Genomic DNA, 20,900 nt, shown 5'->3' on the forward strand with positions numbered 1-20,900 from the left:
AAAGCAAAAGGAGGGAAAGGGTTAAAGATGAAGTTAAGCTGGACAATAATATTAAAGAGGATCTGCTTTCTTTCAGATATATTAAGAGCGAAGGGGAGGCGAGAGACCCAAAGGAAAATTGTTTCTCTTAGGACCGAGCACCAAGATGATCTTCCCAAACTAACTGCATACAGAAGATCGGCTTACCGGCGGGAGGTAAAGAGGTGGAATAAGATAGGGACAGCTTAGCTGAAACGTTACAGTTCAACGACGGGGATGGCGGTGTTGAAGGCCCTGTGGCCCCGTGTGCAAGCGATACCAAGATAGGTGGAGGGGCAATTAGTGTTGAGGAAGCACGAATCCTCTGCAGAAGACATGGGCAGATTGGTGTAACGGGTAAGGAATTCGCAGATGTAATATGATGGAAGGAAGTCTATGGTAATCGATTTTGGTAGATCGAATAAAGGCGTGGCCTATTTTCTGAACTGGGAGAAAATTCAAATATCAGAGATACAAAGGGACTTGAAGGCCCTTGTGGAGAACTTCCCGATGATTAACTAGCAGGCTGAGTTGTTGATAGGGAAGACAAATACAATGTTAGCATTCATTTCGAGATGCGTTGAATGTAAGAGCATCGGTTTGATGTTGAGGTTTTATAAAGCATTAGCCAGTGCGCACTGGGAGTATTGTGAGCTGTTTTGGGTCAGTTAACTGGAGAAAATATCTGCTGGTATTGGAGGTTCACCGAGAATGCTTCGGGGATTGAAAAGGTTTAAAGGACGAAGAGAGTTTGAAGGCTCTGGGGCTGTACTCGCTCGAACTTTAGGAGGATGAGGGGAGGATCTCATTGAAACCTATCGAATATTATCGGAATAGACAGAGTGCACATGAAGAGTGTACCTCTCCCTAGAGATGCTGCCTGGCCTGCTGCGTGCACCAGCAACTTTTATGTGTGTTGCTTGAAATTCCAGCATCTGCAGATTTCCTCGTGTTTGCGTGGATATGGAGAGAATGTTTCCTTTACTGGATGTCTAGGACCAGAGTGCGCAGCATCAGTAAAGGGGAACATCAATTTAGAACAGCCGGAGTGGGATGAATCTGTGGAGTTCATTGGAAAGGGCAGACGTGGAAGCCAAAACTTTGACTATATTTAACGCTGATGTTGTTAGGTTCTTGGTTAATCAGGGCATCGAGGGTAACGGGAAGATAGCAGGAGAATAGGACTGAGTGGGATGATAAATCAGCCATGATAGATTGTGAGAACAGACTAGATGGACAGAGTGGCCTATATATGTTCCTGTGCCTTATGGTTTTATGGCGTTCTGGAATGCCAAGCTGAGATGATGATCGACGATCTCAAGTTTTTGTAACTGGGGCGAGGGGATCTGTACCCAATTCCCACATTGGTGCGCGAAAACTGACTAAATCATTGAATACATTTGTAGGCCTCGTGTAGGAAAGGGTATCGTTGCATGGCTTGATCGGAGGTTGCACGAACCTCGGAACACCAATGGTTAATCTTCCTCTGAATAGAACCGCAGGATATATATTTTAAACACACTTCCTATTTCCGTTTTCAGTCAATTTCGAAAAGGCTTCCTGTGTTGCGTCATTTGTTCAGCATGCTCGCTGAGCAAAGCGATGGACGGCCTGGGGAGCAGATGAGATGATTGTTTTCTTTTCTCCGATTAAAATTGTCGTGAAAAAAAAGTACGCTGATGTTACTCAGCGTGGAATACAGATTACGAGAAAACATGAGGACAGTCGTGTGGGTCCCTGTTATTCTGAGTGAGTCTGTCGGCTCAGTTGGACCGGAAGAAACGTAAAAGAAAAATTTCATTCTGCTCATACTCCCGAACTTCCTTGAGCACAAATCTTAACCCGTCGGCTATACCTCAGTGAGGTGGAGATCCAAGGCCGCAGAAGAGGGGGATTCCTTCGGAAAATTGCAAGTATGCTCCCATAGCTGAAAGAACGAACGTGTGTGTCTGTGATCGTGTGTGCATGAAGGTTGACTCAGCTTATTACACTTAAAAGCAGGACGGCTATCCCGTCGATTGTAATTTCGAGGAGAAAGGTCAGATGATGAAAGCCTTCTGATATAAAGTGTTAAAAACAGAGGCGAGAATGGATATCGGACCCCTGGAACACGATGCTGGAGAACTAATAATGGGGCCCCCGATTCTGAGAAACTGAGAGGTCGGAAGATTGATGCAAAATACTTATTCAGTTTGTCAGCCATTTCCTTGCACCCGCAAGGAAATGGCTGACGAACTGAAGAAGTATTTTGCATCAGTCTTCACTGTTGAAGACACTAGCAGTATGGTGGACGTTCCAGGTGTCAGGGGTCATGAAGTGTGTGAAGGTACCATAACCACAGAGAAGATTCTGAGAATCTGATAGGTCGGAAGACAGAGGAACCAGATAGTCCTGATCAAATCCGGTTCATTGCACAACACTAAATCTAGAATTGCGTTATTTCTGGTATGCTCCAGTACAAGCTGTTCTAAGAATCCATCTCGGCGGGACTCCACAAACTCCCTTTCTTCGGGTCCATTTCCAAACTGATTCCTCCAGTCTACCTGCAAGAGTAGGTAAATTATGAGGCTATAAGGCTAGAACTTGCGGGTGTGAATGGGGATGATGTTTTTGCAGAGAAATGTACTGTGGACATGTGGTCGATGGTTAGAGATCTCTTGCAAGATGTTAGGGATAAATATGTCCCGGTGAGGAAGATAAAGAATGGTAGCGTGAAGGAACCATGGGTGACAAGTGAGGTGGAAAATCTAGTCGGGTGGAAGAAGGCAGCATACATGAGGTTTAGAAAGTAGGGATCAGATAGGTCTATGGAAGAATACAGGGAAGCAAGAAAGGAGCTTAAGTAGGAGCTGAGAAGAGCAGGAAGGGGGCATGAGAAGGCCTTGGCGAGTAGGGTAAAGGAAAACCCCGAGGCATTCTTCAATTATGTGAAGACCAAAAGGATGACAGGAGTGAAGGTAGGAAAGATTAGAGATAAAGGTAGGAAGATGTGCCTAGAGGCTGTGGAAGTGAGCAAGGTCCTCAATGAATACTTCTCTTCGGTATTCACCAATGAGAGGGAACTTGATGATGGTGAGGACAATATGAGTGAGGTTGATGTTCTGGAGCATGTTGATATTAAGGGGGAGGAGGTGTTGGAGTTGTTATAATACATTAGGACGGGTAAGTTCCCGGGACCTGAGGGAGTATTCCCCATCTGCTCCAGGAGGCGAGGGAAGAGATTGCTGAGCCTCTGGCTAGGATCTTTATGTCCTCGTTGTCCACGGGAATGGTACCGGAGGACTGGCGCGAGGCGAATGTTGTCGCCTTGTTCAAAAAAGGTAGTAGGGATAGTCCGGGTAATTATAGACCAGTGAGCCTTACGTCTGTGGTGGTAATGCCTTTGGAAAAGATTCTTAGAGATAGGATCTCTGGGCATTTAGAGAATCGTGGCCTGATCGGGGACAGTCAGCATGGCTTTGTGAAGGGCAGATCGTGTCTAACAAGCCTGATAGAGTTCTTTGAGGAGGTGACCAGGCATATAGATGAGGGTAAGTGCAGTGGATATGATCTATATGGATTTTAGTAAGGCATTTGACAAGGTTCCACATGGTAGGCTTATTCAGAAAGTTAGAAGGCATGGGATCCAGGGAAGTTTGGCCAGGTGGATTCAGAATTGGCTTGCCTGCAGAAGGCAGAGGGTCGTGGTGGAGAGAGCACATTTTAGTAAGGCATTTGACAAGGTTCCACATGGTAGGCTTATTCAGAAACTCAGAAGGCATGGGATCCCGGGAAGTTTGTCCAGATGGATTCAGAATTGGCTTACCTGCAGAAGGCAGAGGTCGTGGTACAGGGAGTACATTCAGACTGGAGGATTGTGACTAGTGGTGTCCCACAAGGTTCTGTGCTGGGACCTCTACTTTTCGTGATTTTTATTAACGACCTGGATGTCGGGGTAGAAGGGTGGGTTGGCAAGTTTGCAGACAACACAAAGGTTGGTGATGCTGTAGATAGTGTAGAGGATTGTCAAAGATTGCAGAGAGACATTGATAGGATGCAGAAGTGGGCTGAGAAGTGGCAGATGGAGTTCAACCCGGAGAAGTGTGAGGTGATACACTTTGGAAGGACAAACTCCAAGCCAGAGTACAAAGCAAATGGTAGGATACTTGGTAGTGTGGAGGAGCAGAGGGATCTGGGGTAGATGTCCACAGATTCCTGAAAGTTGCCTCACAGGTGGATAGGGTAGTAAAGAAAGCTTATGGGGTGCTTGCTTTCATAAGTCGAGGTATAGTGTTTAAGAGTCGCGATGTAATGATGCAGCTCTATAAAACTCTGGTTAGGCCACACTTGGAGTACTGTGTCCAGTTCTGGTCACCTCACTTTCGGAAGGATGTGGAAGCATTGGAAAGGGTACAGAGGGGATTTACTAGGATGCTGCGTGGTTTAGAGAGTATGCATTGTGATCAGAGATTAAGGGAGTTAGGGCATTACTCTTTAGAGAGAAGGAGGATAAAAGGAGACATGAAAGAGGTATATAAGATAATAAGAGGAATAGACAGAGTGGATAGCCAGCGCCTCTTCCCCAGGGTACAACTGCTCAATACAAGAGGGCATGGCTTTAAGGTAAGGGGTGGGAAGTTCAAGGGGGATATTAGAGGAAGGTGTTTTACTCAGAGAGTAGTTGGTGTGTGGAATGCACCGCCTGAGTCAGTGGTGGAGGCAGAAACACTAGTGAAGTTAATGAGACTACTAGACAGATATATGGGGGAAATTAAGGTGGGGGCTTATATGGGAGGCAGGGTTTTAGGGTTGGCAGAACATTGTGGGCCGAAGAGCCTTTACTGTGCTGTACTATTCTGTGTTCTATGTTCTATGCTGGAGTCGATTGTCAGGGATGTGGTACATACAGGCTCACAGTAAAAATAAGCCGCAGTCCGCATAGTTTCCACACGAGAATTTCGATTTTCAAAAGGCCCTTGACCGTGTGTAAATCATTGACGCTGCGTAACTGGTTCGGAGACCATTGTATTACAGGCAAGATTCTAGCATTGATAAAGCAGTGGCTGACCAGCCGGAGGGAAAGAGGGGGATAGAAACCTAGAAACATGGAAAATAGGTTCAGGAGTAGGCCATTCGGCCCTTCGAGCCTGAACCGCCATTCAGCATGATCATGGCTGATCATCCAACTCAGAACCCTTTACCTGCCTTCTCTCCATATCACCTGATCACTTTACCCACGAGGATAACATCTAACTCCTTCTTAAATATAGCCAATGTAATGCCCTCAAACTGTTTCCTGTGGCAGAGAATTCCACAGATTCACCACTCCCTGTGTGAAGAAGTTTTCCACATCTCGGTTTTAAAAGCCTTCCCCTTTATCCTCAAACTGTGACCCCTCGTTCTGGACTTCCCCAACATCGGGAACAATCTTCCTGCATCTAGCCTGTCCAATACCTTTAGAATTTTATACTTTTCGATCAGATCCCCACCACCACTTCAATCTTCTAAATTCCACAGAGTACAAGCCTAGTCTATGCAGTCTTTCATCATATGAAAGTCCTGCCATCCCAGGAATCAATCTGGTGAACCTTCTGTGTACTCCCTCTACGGCAAGAATGTCTTTCCTCAGATTAGGGGACCAAAACTGCACACAATTCTCCAGGTGTGGTCTCACCAAGGCCTTATACAACTGCAGTATTACCTCCCTGCTCTTGTACTCGAATCCTTTTGCTATGAATGCCAGCATACCATTCGCCTTTTTCACTGCCTGCTGTACCTGCATGCCCACTTTCAATGACTGGTGTATGACCAGGTCTCGTTGTACCTCCCCTTTTCCTAATCGGCCACCATTCAGATAATAATCGGTTTTCCTGTTCTTGCCACCAAAGTGGATAACCTCACATTTATCCACAATAAATGTGTGTTTAAACTAAGTAGTTGGGGGAGGGTGGGGGGTGGAGGAGGGGACGGAACGAATTGGAAACATAAGTATGGAGATAAAGGGAAAGTGAGAATAAGAAAAGTTAATAATGACAGCAGAATCAACAGAGCAGAAAGCTCAAGACGGGATCGTACAGTATGGCCAAGTGAAATAGCAATTGATATGGGAGGTGAGGGGAGTAATGAATTAAACGTATTGTATATGAATGCACGGAGTACAAGAAATAAAGTGGATGAGCTTGAGGCTCAGTTGGAAATTGGTAAGTAGGATATTGTGGGAATAACAGAGACATGGCTTCAAGTGGACAGGGCCTGGGAAATGAATATTCAAGGGTATACGTCCTATCGAAAGGACAGACTGATGGGCAGAGGGGGTGGGGTGGCTCTGTTGGTGACAATGATATTCAGTCCTTTGCGAGGAGGGACATAGAATCAGGAGACGTAGAGTCAGTATGGATAGAACTGAGAAATTCTAAGGGTAGAAAGACCCAAATGGGAGTTATCTACAGGCCCCCAAACAGTAGTCTGGATGTAGGGTGTAAGTTGAATCAAGAGTTAAAATTGGCATGTCGCAAAGGTAATGCTACAGTTGTTATGGGGGACTTCAACATGCAGGTAGACTGGAGGAATCAGGTTGGTACTGGACCCCAAGAAAGGGAGTTTGTGGAGTCCCTCCGAGATGGATTATTAGAACAGCTGGTACGGGAGCCTACCAGAGAGAATGCAATTCTAGATTTAGTGTTGTGCAATGAACCAGATTTGATCAGGGACCTCGAGATAAAGGAGCCATTAGGAGGTAGTGACCATAATTTGATAAGTTTTAATCTACAATTTGAGAGGGAGAAGGGAAAATCGGAAGTGCCAGTATTACTGCTGTTCAATGGGAACTATAATGCTATGAGGGAGGAGCTGGCCAAAGTTCAATGGAACAATACCCTAGCAGGGATGACAGTGGAACAGCAATGGCAAGTGTTTCTGGGAATAATGCGGAAGGTGCAGGATCAGTTCGTTCCAAAGAGGAAGAAAGATCCTAAGGGGATTAAGGGGAGGCCGTGGCTGACAAGGGAAGTAATGAACAGTATAAAAATAAGAGAGAGGAAGTATAACATAGCAAAGACGAGTGGGAAGCCGGAGGATTGGGAAACTTTTAAAGAGCAACAGAAGGTAACTAAAGAGGCAATACGCGGAAAAAAAAATGAGGTACGAAGGTAAACTAGCCAAGAAGATAAAGGAGGATAGTAAAAACTTCCTTAGGTATGTGAAAAGGAAAAAAAAAATAGTTACGACCAAAATTGGGCCCTTGAAGACAGAAGCGGGTGAATTTATTACGGGGAACAAGGAAATGGCAGACGAGTTGAACAGGTGCTTTGGATCTGTCTTCACTAGGGACGACACAAACAATCTCCCAGATGTAATAGTGGACCGTGCTGGGACCGCAGCTGTTTACAATATATATTAATGATTTAGATGACGGAATTAAAAGTAACATTAGCAAATTTGCCGATGACGCAAAGCTGGGTGGCAGTGTTAAATATTAAGAGGATGCTATGAGAATGCAGGGTGACTTGGACAGGCTGGGTGAGTGGGCAGACGCAGTTTAATGTGGATAAATGTGAGCTTATCCACTTTGGTGGTAAGAACGGGAAGGCAGATTATTATCTAAATGGAGTCAAGTTAGGAAAAGGGGAAGCATAACGAGATCGAGGTGTTCTTGTACATCAGTCACTGAAAGCAAGCATGCAAGTACAGCAGGCAGTGAAGAAAGCTAATGGCATGCTGGCCTTCATAACAAGGGGAATTGAGTATAAGAACAAAGAGGTCCTTCTGCAGCTGTACAGGGCCCTGGTGAGACCACACCTGGAGTACTGTGTGCAGTTTTGGTCTCCAGATTTGAGGAAGTGACATTCTTGCTATTGAGCGAGTGCAGCGTCGGTTCACGAGGTTAATTGCCGGAATGGCGGGACTATCATATGTCGAAAAATTGGAGCAACTAGGCTTGTATACTCTGGAATTTAGAAGGCTGAGAGGGGATCATATTGAAACATATAAGATTATTAAGGGATTGGACACGCTGGAGGCAGGAAGCATGTTCCCGCTGATGGGTGAGTCCAGAACCAGAGGCCACAGTTTAAGAATTATGGGTAGACCATTTAGAACGGAGTTGAGGAAAAACTTTTTCACCCAGAGAGTGGTGGATATATGGAATGCTCTGCCCCCGAAGGCTGTGGAGGCCAAATCTCTGGATGCTTTCAAAATAGAGATGGTTAGAGCACTTAAAGATAACGGAATCAAAGGTTATGGGGATAAGGCAGGAACTGGATACTGATAGTGGATGATCAGCCATGATCACAGTGAATGGCGGTGCTGGCTCGAAGGGCCGAATGGCCTAAGCCTGCAACTATTGCCTATTGTTTATAAATTGCATCTGTCATGAATTTGCCCACTCATCTAATCTATCCAAGTCACCGTGCATCCTGTTAGCATCCTCCTCACAGCTAAAACTTCCGCCCAGCTTTGTGTCATCCGCAAACTTAGAGATGCTGCATTTAATTCCCGGGAGCCTTTTCTGAATGGCTGCTGGTGACAAGTGGTGCTCCACAACGGTCTGTGTTAGGACTGATTCTTTTTATATTATATGTCAATGACTTGGATGATTGAATTGATGGCTTTCTTGTAACGTTTACAGACGATACGAAGATAGGTGGAGCGGCAGGTATTTTTGAGTACATGGAGAGGCTTCAGAATGACTTGGACAGATTAGGAGAATGGGCAAAGAAGTGGCAGATCGAATCCCGTGTTGGGATTGTAAAGTCAAGCACTTTGGCGGAAGAAATGAACAGGGTATCTACTTTCTAAATGGAGAGAAAATTCAAAAAAGAAAACTGAGCCACAAAGCGGACATGGGATCCCTTGTGCAGTATTTCCTAAATGTTACTGTGTAGGCTGAGTCTGCGGTGGGGAGACACATCCGATGTTAGCATTTATATCAAAAGGGCTAGAACATAACAGCAAGGATGTAATGTTGAAACTTTTAAAAGCGTTGGCGAGGCGTCACTTGGACTATTGTGAGCAGTTTTGGGCTCCTTATCTTAGAAAGAATGTGGTAACACTGGAAAGGGTTCAAAGGAGGCTTTCGATAGGAAGCCGGTACAGGGGACCCCTCAACCTGTTCGCCACAATAACAAGTATAACGTAAACACAAACTACTCTGCAGATGTTGGGGCCAAATTAACACGCACATCACGCTGGAGGAACTCAACAGGTCAGGCAGCATCCATGGAAACGAACAGTCAACGTTTCGGGCCGGGACCCTTCGTCAGGACTGAAGAGGGAAAGGGCAGAGGCCCTATAAAGAAGGTGGGGGGTGGGTGGGAAGGAGAAGGTTGGTAGGTTCCAGGTGAAAAACCAGTAAGGGGAAAGATAAAGGGGTGGGGGAGGGGAAGCAGGGATGTGATAGGCAGGAAAGGTGAAGAAGGAATAGGGGAAAACACAATGGGTAGTGGAAGGAGGCGGGACCAAGAGGGAGGTGATAGTCAGCTGGAGGAGGGGGTAGAGTGAAACTGGGATGGGGAATGATGGGGGTTGCGGGAGGGAATAACAAGTATACCGTTTTCGATGCCGTGGAGAATGGACGACCGAACAGAGAAAATACACAGCAGTCAGGTGTTTGTTTCTGTCCGGTCCTGTGGCTCAGAAGGGAAGCGGTGAGGTGGGGTTCGGGGGTTCGGGGGAAGAATCGAACAGTCGTAATCGGGGGCTCATTGTTTAGCAGAACAGACCAGAAGGTTCTCTGGAGCGACGTTCCTGCAGGGCACATTGCCTCCCAGACATTAGGGGCAGCGCCATCTCGAATGGAGTTCATCGTTGAGAGGGAGGGATAGCAGCCAGAGGTCGTGCTGCATGTCGGTACCTATGACATAAGCATAAGAGGCGACAGGTTCAGGTGCTTAGACGCTATGCTCAATGAGGCTACCTCCAGTGTGATCATCTCAAGTTTGCTATACATGCTAGTCAGGCCATACGGAGGAAGATATATGTTCATCGTCTGGCTACGAACATTAGGCTCTCTTGCAAGAAAGGTGAGACCTGCACGGACAGGAAAGTTTGCACCCGAAATAATAAGCATGCGGGGCGTTTTTCTAGTGCTGCCACCCGTGGTTTAAACTCGAGTTGCTGGGGAATGGGAACCAGAACGTCAGGGCAGATAGTAAAGCGGTTATGGGGCAATGTGTTGATCTGTCTATGAACAAAGACAAAAATCGAAAAGCTGAATAACGTGTGAGCAATGTTATGAGTTGTGCCTAGTTCAATGCAAGGAGTATTATGAGTAAGGTGGTTGAGAGTTCATGGATCAGATCGTGAACCTATGACATTGTATCGATTAGTGAGACTTGGTTCCAGGAGGGACAAGACTGGCAGCTCGGAGTTCAATTCTGACGTGGTCTGTGAGAGGTTTCTAATTCCTTCCCGTAAACGCCTAGGATTCTTCCGGGTAGTCCGGTTTCCTCCCACATATTTCAGTTAGAGGGTAGTAAATCTGTTGAATTTGTTGTCACAATCAGCTGTGAAGGCCAAGTCACAGGGTGCATTTAAGGCAGAGATGGATAGGCTTCTGATTAGCCAGGGCATCAAAGGGTATGGGAAGAAGGCAAGGAAATGTGAATGAGTGGAAGAATTGGATCAGCCCATGACTGAATATCGGAGCGGACTCGATGTGTCGAATGGCCGACTTCTGCTCCTCTATCTAATGGCCGTATGGTCTTATTCCAAAGAAGTGCTGGCTAACAGGATAATTGGTCATTGTAAGTTGCCCTGCGATCAGGCTAAGGTAAAATATATGGGTTGTTGGGCCTCTTCCACTCTGTATCTCAATAATTAAATCGAGAGCGGGAGGAATTAAAGTGGCGGGGGGAGGGTGGGATTGCTATCAGAGAAAAATTCACCGTATTGCTCAGACAGGACAGATTGAAGGGTTCGTCTGTTGAGGCTTTAAGGTGGCTAGGAACTGACGAGGTGACCTCGTCAATGGGATTATATTATAGACCTCATAGTCAACGGGATTCAAAGGAGAAATTGGCAGAGGGATGGCAGATAGTAGATGATTTTAACTTTCCACATGTTGATTGGGACACCCAAGGTGTAAGAGTGCTGGATGAGACGGAGTTTGTGAAATATGTTCTGGAAAGTTTCCTTAACCGAGCTGCAGAAGTTCCGACCACAGACAGCGTGACACTGGACCCCCTATTCAGGTACGAGATAGAGCGTGTGACAGAAGAATGCGTCGACGGGAGACATCAGATCCGATGGTCATCAGTTGGGAAGTTCAAGGGAGATATTAGAGGAAGGTGTTTTACTCAGAGAGTGGTTGGTGCGTGGAATCCACTCCTTGAGTTAGTGGTGGAGGCAGATACACGAGTGAAATTTGAGAGACTACTAGACAGGTATATGGAGGAATTTAAGGCAGCCCGAAACGTCGACCGTTAATTGATTTCCATGGACGCCGAGTTCCTCCAGCCTTCTCTGCGTGTTGCTTTGGTTTTTATGCATCTTCGGAATTTCTCCTGTTTTTTCCTTTGTATGTTTCTGTCAGAATACAAGTCAGGCGAAACGCTTTTAACGACTGCTTGTTTTCGAGAAATATTGAGACGAAGAAGGGTATGCACGGCGAACTTCGACAGCAAGGAAGAAATTGGTCATTGAAGATGAGGGGGAATGGTGCACGTAGGAGGGAAATCAGGGTTAACATAAGGCATGGGTTGCTGGTGCACAGAGGTTGAATGAAAACCCATGTACCCCTATATACGAGGATGATTCCAGGAATGAACGCCTGGTAGCTCTTGGAGTAATTTCCCTGGAGTTCAGGAGAAGTTGAATGAGAATCCGAAGGGCTTATAGAGATCTATTAGGAGCAAAAGAAGAAAATAAGCTTATTTCAGACTTTACTCTCCTCCCTTTCCCATTCCCGTCACTCACGGTTTCGGCGAGGTATGAGGCCGCATTAGACCCCATGCTTAGAAAGAAGATTTGCATCACTTGGGTTAAGTTTTTTCGGAAAGTTCAGAACTTCCGTTTGCAGCACTCACTGAATGCAGTTTCCTGTGTTGCCGTGGTAATGGCCAGGTGAACTGGCGGCGTTTGTGCAACTTCCTACTTTGCGAATTGGCAAGCAAAACGCCTCCGCGTAGCGAGTGTTGCTTCGGGGACAGGTGCGGTGGTCTTGTTTCAAAGAGTAGCGTAAGGAGACGTGTGGAAGTTGTCTTATATGGGATAAACACTCAGTAGCCACTTTATTGGGTACCCGCTATATCTAAACCATTCAGAGATGCTCTTCTGCATACTGCAGGTTTTCTCGTGGTTGTGATTTCATTAGCAAGGCATTTACGCCCATAGAGACCAGCTCATTGGAATTTTAAAATAGTTTTTCGAAGTATTCCCCGTGCTCTATGGACTGGCGTGCATGAAAATTCCAGGAGAGTAGTGGAACACAGAAGCATAGAAACTTAGAAAACCTACAGCGCAATACAGGCCCTTCGGCCCATAATGCTGTGCCGGACGTGTACTTACTTTAGAAATAACCTCGTGTTACCCATAGCCCTCTATTTTTCTAAGCTCTATTCACCCATCCAGGAGTCTCTTAAAATACCCTACTGTATCCGCCTCCACCATCATCGCTGACAGCCCTTTCCACGCATCACCACTCTCCGCGTAAAAATAATAACCCTGACATCCCCTCTGTACCTACTTCCGAGCACCTTAAAACTGGGCCCTCTCGTGTTAGCCATTTCAGCCCTGGGATGAAATGTCTGAGATACGCCGTCCGGCACGAACTCCCATTCAACGGCCAAAGTCATTCAGATCACAATTCTCCCCTGTTACGATGTTTGGTCTGAACAGCAAGTGGACCTCTCTACCGTGTCTGCGTTCTTTTACGGATTGGATTGCTCCCGCAAGATTGGCTGATTAGATAGTTGCTTTAAGGAGCAGATGAGTTAATAAAATGGCCACTGAATGTAGTTTCCAAGGACATGTGAGAATGTGATAAGGCTAACTGAAGTGTCCCTTTCACTTGCAGGAATACTTGCAACCGGGCGACCGGCAGCGGATGACCTACTGTGCGAAGAGATTCTCAACAGGGAGGACTATCGGTGGTTAAATAAGTCTTAACAGGTTCGTGCTTCCAAAATTTGCTCTGACATCCGTGCCATCGATGCTGCCTCACCATCCGAACTCCGTGCGGCTCCGGGGCATGCTCCCTTTAAAAGGACCAGGCAACACAGGGCTCTGCACTCCCCTTCACGAATTCCGGGTCCCAGAGAGTTCACCTCAGGGCAACATCTACCCTCCACCGTAACACATTTTGGGCTCCTGCTCATCCCTTCCTCAAACAGACCAGACAGCAGACACCTCTGATGAGCCCTTAAGCACTTCCGCACACCCGGTAATTCACTTAACCCGTGACCTCCACAGATCATTGAACACACACCACCCCATGTGTGTTAGCCCCACCCCAATCCGCTTGTCCTTCCACTGTAATAGCTCCCGGAGGTCCTGGTGCACACGAAGATTGGCCAGCGGCCCCACAAATGCACCGGCTGCCCGGACAAGTTTAAGCAATTTCCTGCGGCACGACAGGAAAACCACTGGTGCGCACGCGCATCCGTACGTTGAGTCAGTATTTTTATGTGCAAGAGGGAGGAATTTCCTGGTGCTTGTACGTGAGGGGTAAAAAAAAGCAAGATATCGGGGCAACTTGCCCTGTTGTAGTTGGAGCAAAGGCCGGCGCACTGCCGGAGAGGTAGAGCTGATCGTGGGTTTCACCGCTGGTGAGAAAATGCGATTGTCCAGCGTCAATACCAAACACGAAATGACGGGATCAACTGTGGCTCTTTTTCTTGTGGGAGGTGGAATTCCGTTCAGAAAACTTTACTGGATACACTTCCCGGAGAAGTGTGAAGTGGTACACTTTCGAAGGACAAACTCCATGGCAGAGCACAAAGTAAATGGCAGGATACTTGATAGTTTGAAGGAGCAGATGGATCTGGGGTACATGTCCCCAGATCCCTGAAAGTTGCCTTACAGGTGGATAGGGTAGTTAAGAAAGCTTATGGGGTGTTAGTTTTCATAAGTCGAGGTACAGAGTTTAAGAGTCGCGATGTAATGATGCAGCTCTGTAAAACTCTGGTTAGGCCACACTTGGAGTACTGTGTCCAGTTCTGGTCGCCTCACTTTCGGAAGGATGTGGAAGCATTGGAAAGGGTACAGAGGAGATTTAGCAGGATGCTGCCTGGTTTAGAGAGTATGCATTATGATCAGACATTAAGGGAGCTAGGATTTTACTCTTTGGAGAGAAAGAGGATGACAGGAGACACGATTGAGGTGTACAAGATAATAAGAGGAATAGATAGAGTGGATAGCCAGCTCCTCTTCCCCAGGGCACCAATGCTCAATACAAGAGGACATGCCTTTAAGGTAAGGTGTGGGAAGTTCAAGAGGGATATTAAAGGAAGGTTTTTCACTCAGAGAGTGGTTGGTGCGTGGAATGCACTGCCTGAGTCAGTGGTGGAGGCAGATACACTAGTGAAGTTTAAGAGACTACTAGACAGGTATATGGAGGAATTTAAGGTGGGAGTATTATGGGATGCAGGTTTTGAGATTCGGCACAACATTGTGGGCCGAAGGGCCTGTACTGTTCTGTACTATTCTACGTCTCTGCCTGTGCTTCACAAATTCTTCCCCGTATAATCGGTTAGCACGATGAAACTCCTGGTTAATAAACGTTAACATTAAACAAATCAAAAAAAAATATTATCAGAGCACATACGCGCCACCACAAACAACCCTGGGATTTTTTTTTTCCTGTGGGCATACTTAGTAAATCTATAGAAAAGTAACTGTAAACAGGATCAACGGACAACCAGTCATGAAAAATGCAAACATAAATAAGTGACACCAGCGGTTGGAATGGTTTCTAAAATCTTTGTGACTTCAGCTGAGAATACATAAAAAAAGATCCCCTTTCACTGTTAGCAATTTCACAGTTTTATTTTGCCCCCTTCATTCACGGTAGCATGCATACATGTACCAATGTTTCCTTCTTTTACATAAAGAAATGTTTTATTTTAAATCTGTCTGAGATCAGAGGTTGGCATTTTGGGCTCACTTTGCCTACTAACCCCACCACTTGTTCTTTTCACTTTATTCTCATCATAAACAAAGAAAAATGCTCAGTTTCCCCTCCTCCCCACTAAGGTGGTCGACAAATGCAAGCAGTTGTTTTTTTCTTCCTGTCCACCGAGGTAGGGTGAGGCTACAACTAGAGTTCGTGGATTATGGAGAAAGGTGAAATGTTCAAGGGGATCGCGGGGTGAGGGGGGTGAGGTGGGTGGAACTTCCTCTCTCAGGGGGAGGTTCGAGTATGCAGTGAGCTTCCGATGAAAGTTTTGCATACCGGTTCAAGGTTTCACGGATATTTGGATGGAAAGAGTACGGTGGAGATGCTGGTCGTTGGGTCGAGGCCAGTGGTCTCCAGCCACCAGGCCGCGAAGCATGCAGGGGTGTAGCGGTAGCCGGAGCGCTCCCAGCACATCTTTAAGAAAAAAAAAGCCGAAATAAACAAGCTAATTAATTAGGTGCCGCCCGGCACGTAAATGTCGGCCCAGATCAGAGGCGATTGCAGATTTCACTTGCTTTACGTGATGTTCACTCCTCTTTCCAGGGCGCTGGAGCCTTTAGCTGTTCCATTGTTTGGTCAATTTAAATGCCAGCCCAGACAGGTTGAAACGATAGGCCTGTCAGGCTCGAGGTGACATGTTGAATCTACTCAAACTTCTAATAAAGTATAGGCGCTGCCGTGCTTTCTTCGTAATGACAGTTACGTGCTGGTCTCAGGACAGATCCTCTGACACTTTTCAGAGAGAGAAACGCCGATCCTTAATGCCGAAGAATTTAAAGTTATTAACCCTCTCCACCTCAGTTCCTCTAATGAAGACTGGCTTCTGGGCGGCACCTAATTAATTAGCTTGTTTATTTCGGCTTTTTCTTAAAGATGTGCTGGGTGCGCTCCGGCTACCGCTGCACCCCTGTGTGCTTCGCGGCCCGGAGGCTGAGGACCACTGGACTCTAGGCAGAACAATCGTCCGGCACGGACTACGCTGGCCAAAGGACTTGCTTCTATGACTATGTCTCTATGCCGAATGCGAGCGCTATAATATTTTTTCCCCTTATATTTCAGGATTTCCGATCCGCGATGAAGTTGAAGATCGTCAGGCTGCAACGTCGCAACTGGTTTCTCAAGTTTGGGACCCCCATCATGTTTCTGATTATTTCTCTCATCGTGATAGCTCTGTTGAGCCGAGACTTGGGCCGCAGGAAAGCGGAGCCCCGCTCTTCCAGCAGGTTCTACAGCACGTCGTTTCTGATGGGGACTAGCGTTCGCTGTGACACCAAAACGCCTTTTCTGGTCCTGTTGGTCACCAGCTCTCCCGAGCAGCTCGAGGCTCGCTCCGCGATCCGCCAGACCTGGGGCAGCGAGCAGCTGGTGGGCGGAGCCAGATCGGTGACCTACTTCCTGCTAGGAAACGGGCGTGAGTGGCAGGACCGCATCCGTCGGGAGGGCGAGCTGCACCGAGACATCATCCAGGGAGATTTCGAGGACGCATACCACAACCTGACTCGCAAGGTGTTGATGGGTTTGGAGTGGGTCTGCTCCTACTGTCCCTCCGCCTCCTTCGTTATGAAGACCGACTCCGATGTGTTCGTCAACACCGATTACCTGATAGAGCTCCTGTCCCGGCACCCTACTATGAGCAATCTCTTTACCGGCTTCATCATGAAGCACCGCAAACCCGTGCGGGACAACACCAGCAAGTGGTACGTCAGTGAGGAGGAGTACCCCGGGGACACGTACCCTCCTTTCTGTTCTGGCACCGGGTATGTCCTTTCGATTGACTTGGCCTGCCGTGTGTGGCACACGTCCAGCAGCGCGCATCTGTTAAAACTCGAGGATATTCATGTGGCGCTGCGCATAGCGGAGATGAAGGTAGAACCAGTGCCAATCATCTCCCAGCCCGTCTTCCGTAGCTACCAGGTGCCTTTCTCCATCTGCTCTTACCGGAGGCTTGTCACCTCGCATCAGGCTACAATCTCGGAGCAGCTGCTCTACTGGAAGGCTCTGAAGGACTCGGCCGACGAGAAATGTCCTGGAGATCCGTGAAAGGAAGGGGGATTGCTTATCTTGTCCCGTCTGAGGGCAGCCGAACTACGCAGGGCACTGGAGAGATTTGGGGGAAAAACAAGATGATCAGTTGGCGGGAGATAGACGCTGATAGAGTGGGAGACGTGGAATGAGCGGTTTGGATAGGGATTGGGTAAGAAACTGTCGCAAGTTCTGGCAATGCGACCGCTGTCGCCAGACAATTTTCAGAACAGCATCGGTAATGGCTGGGGTCACAAGTTTTAACCTCAAGACACCGCACAGAAGGAGGCAATGGCAAAACACTTCTGTAGACAAAGTTGCGAGGAGCAGTCAGCATCAAAATCGTGAATGCCCACGTCATACCACACGGCAAATAGTGCGGATGATGAGCCGAATGGGAGGAGTATGGAAGGATATGGCCAGAGTGCAGGGTAGAAACATAGACAGAAGAATATGTGGAGACGAACTAGGACGCCGACTGCGTCCTTTTAGTGCCGTTCTTTACAGTCCTCCAGCCAGATCTTGCTTTCAAAAACTGCTACGCTCTGAATGTGTTTGGAAAGAGGTTGTTCAATGTATCTGCCGAAATCTTCCTGTCAGTTAAAAGATGTGCATATGTAAAACTTTGGCCTTTGGTTTGCTGATCTGGGCGTGGAAGCCGGCCTGAAAGGCAGCACTGAGTGAGTGCTGTACTGCACCGTGGGTAGCAGGGTGTGGTGGGTATTCCATGCCTTCTTTATTGCTCCATTTATAAATGTCTTATCTCTTGTCGCAATTTGCACTCTGCCCCACTAAAGCCAAACCCGATAACTGTGTGTGCTTTCTAGCGACTGGAAGCACGTCAACTTTAATTTCTAGGGCACAACCCGAAGTCGGCGAGGATATTAGAAAAATACGCGGCACGGCAGAGCCAGCCAACTGAGTGCCAATCCAGTAGCTGTTTGTAAGAACCCGTGAATACGTGCCTTTCTCTGCGTGCTCTGGTTCCCTCTCACATTCAAAAACTTCCGTGCTGCAGGTTAATTGCAGGGAAATGGCAAAATTATCCTGTGCCTTTCGATAATCTCTGTGCGTTCCTGTCCATGAGTTTAAATTCATGGGATTTGTTCGTGTTTTGTGCAGGAGATGAAATAAAACAGAATGCTCTGCTGAAACCTTTTCTCCGCGAGTCTGCACCGTCCTGTTACTCAGTATGTTTAAGATACTTTCATTTTGTTTCAATATCACCGTGTGCCTGCTTCTCAGGGAAAGGTTAAAGTGTGCAATGTGTGGGCAGAGAGATGGCGGGGGGTGGTGGAATAGTTCATAGATAGATGGATAGCAATAGATAGAGTGATAGATAGATAGAGAGATAGCAAATGGATCAATAGACAGATCGAGAGGGGTAGATAGAGATAGAGATAGAAAGAGTGTGTGTGTGCGTGTGTGTGAAAGAGAAAGATATATATATATATGGAGAGAAAAGAAGCGGGGGTTTGGTGAAAGAGAGATAGAGACATACAGAAAATGCAATAATTTAAGGATATGTATAATATCTATCTATCTACCTACCTATCTATCTATCCATCTATCTATCTATCTATCTATCTATCTATCTATATATATATATATATATATACACACACACACACACACACACACACACACACATATATATATATATATATATATATATATATATATATAGAGCCTCCCTGGCCACCCCCTTACATATATACATATATATATAGATAGAGAGATGGACAGACAGATAGATAGATAGATAGATAGATAGATAGATATAAAAACAGACGGAGAGTAGGGTTAATCATCGTTCTCATTCCTGCTTCCGATCCAGGAGGCCACTGTGCAGGATTCTGGGAAATATCCCCTACAATAAACGTAAAACGCTGAAATACGATTCAGAGACTGATATTAATACTAGAAACTTAGAAAACCTACAGCACAATACAGGCCCTTCGGCCCACAAAGTTGTGCCGAACCTGTCCCTGGCGAACATCGTTAGAGCTCGAGGTGTTAGAGTCCACCAAGTTACAACTCACTTCCCACCAATTCTGTCTAGAAAGCAATTACCCCCACTTTCCTAATGAGCACGGTATTACCATGAGATGACTTCAATTACACGCGACACAGACCTAAATCTTGGTTTTCTTTAGCAAGAACGGTTGGCATTCCAAACAGAATGGTTGCGATGTCAGCCCGGGGTACAGTCTGGAACTAAAGGCTACTTCGAGGAAATGAAACTCGAGTTACCTTATGTGTTACTTGGTGAATGGTAGCATAAATGTACCAGGGAATATTACTACCGTATTCATTAACCTTCCTGAATTTAGTTTGGGTCGCTGGAGTAATATATCAGGTGCTTTGTTTTTAAAACAGGAACTCAGGCGCGTGCGCAGAGCTCCAGTTTAAGCCGCGATAGATAACTGGAATCAAAGTACACAGTATTTTGCATAAATATTGTATATTTTGGTGATGATATGGGTTACCGAAACCGTCAGGCACAATGGCACCAAGCTGCCGGACACACTGAGCAGTATTATCAGTAATATTATGGTTTTTCTACCAACCCTCGATTTCCGCATCAGGCGTGATTCATATCATGCGAATTACTTATCAGGAGAGCCGCGTACGCAGGGCCCTTAGCGTTGTCAATGCTCTATCCCAACCTTTCTTACATTTCCCTAATGCATCTGTTGTTGTTGTTGTTGGAGAGTGCCATCCAGTCGTCATCTACTCACGGCGACCCAATGGGTAGTGTGGTGGTGAATCGGGTTTGCGTGGAAAGATACGAAAGCAAATTGCCAGGACTTTCTTCCACCCAGATTCTGCCACTGTCCAGACTGGATTCGAACACAGGACCATCTGCCTTCATAGGCTTATCCGCATAAAGCTAATGTTACGCTCGTCATGTTCTGACAAGGCCGGCGCCTCGCTGGTCCATTGGACCGGTAGGAAAGCGCCTGTTCTTCAGCGGTTTAAGGCAGAGGGTGTGTTACCGTGGGCCATCTGGACCTGTTCAATCAATAACACGGTGACGTGATCACTCGCCTGAGTGCTACTGGTACCATGTAACCCAGTACTACCTGTCGCATGGTCGGGTGGTCGGCGACTAAGCCGGCTCCCCTACCAGGCTTGCCTGGTGAGGAAGGTGGCTAGACACCCTGCGGAACGAAAAACAAGACCTGTCAAAGGGCGGATGAACCCTCTCGTAGGGTCAACGGCCATCTAGCAAAAGGGAAAGGGCATCCCTTGCATCGAAGCACGGCCTGGCCATACACTGCAACAGAACTGCCACCAGCAGTCTTGGACCATGCCGCTGGATCTGGGAGCGGATGTCGAGAGGGTGGGTCTGGACCTGGGCAGCCCTCGCCCCCTGCTCACCTAAAATCCACTCACGCACACGCTGCTTCTTTTCTGAGGAGTGGGGTACCATCCCCCGAACTGACCGAAAGGAACCATCATCATCCTCTGGGATGGATAGCCAGAGAGGATAGTTGCTCGACAACGCTTATTTACCGGGAGCATAGAAGTCTGCCAGAACTGGGTAACACAAATGTCTCGCTGGTCAGATGGAGGGTCGATTCTTTACACCATTCTCTCTCCTCTTGCAGATCACAAAATGGTGTGACAGACGGCGGAGCTTATGAGGGTTCATGGCGTCTAACGTCGATCCTTTGCTTGCTCCTTCGGAAACAGCTCTACTTCTGTCTCTACTATCTCTATTTTCCCCTTTTGAAGACCCTGACCTAGAGATACACGCTGACTA

General features: G+C 46.9%; 1 protein-coding gene across 2 annotated transcripts; it reads left to right on the plus strand.

Annotated features, from left to right (window-relative positions):
* The first annotated feature begins 1,575 nt into the window (after positions 1-1,575).
* On the plus strand, positions 1,576-18,277 carry LOC134339896 (beta-1,3-galactosyltransferase 5-like). 2 transcript variants are annotated; one of them, XM_063036668.1, is made up of 3 exons: positions 1,576-1,931; positions 13,010-13,104; positions 16,169-18,277. In XM_063036668.1, exon 3 carries the CDS (start codon positions 16,184-16,186, stop codon positions 17,147-17,149), a length of 966 nt encoding a protein of 321 aa, XP_062892738.1. In that variant the 5' UTR covers positions 1,576-1,931; positions 13,010-13,104; positions 16,169-16,183; the 3' UTR covers positions 17,150-18,277. The 2 variants fall into 2 exon arrangements, with proteins under 2 accessions (XP_062892738.1, XP_062892739.1); XM_063036669.1 differs by having other exon boundaries at positions 1,576-1,927.
* The last annotated feature ends 2,623 nt before the right edge of the window (positions 18,278-20,900 follow it).

The sequence above is a fragment of the Mobula hypostoma genome, chromosome 31 (genome assembly GCF_963921235.1).
Source record: "Mobula hypostoma chromosome 31, sMobHyp1.1, whole genome shotgun sequence".
In the NCBI taxonomy this organism is placed as follows: Eukaryota; Metazoa; Chordata; class Chondrichthyes; order Myliobatiformes; family Myliobatidae; genus Mobula; species Mobula hypostoma.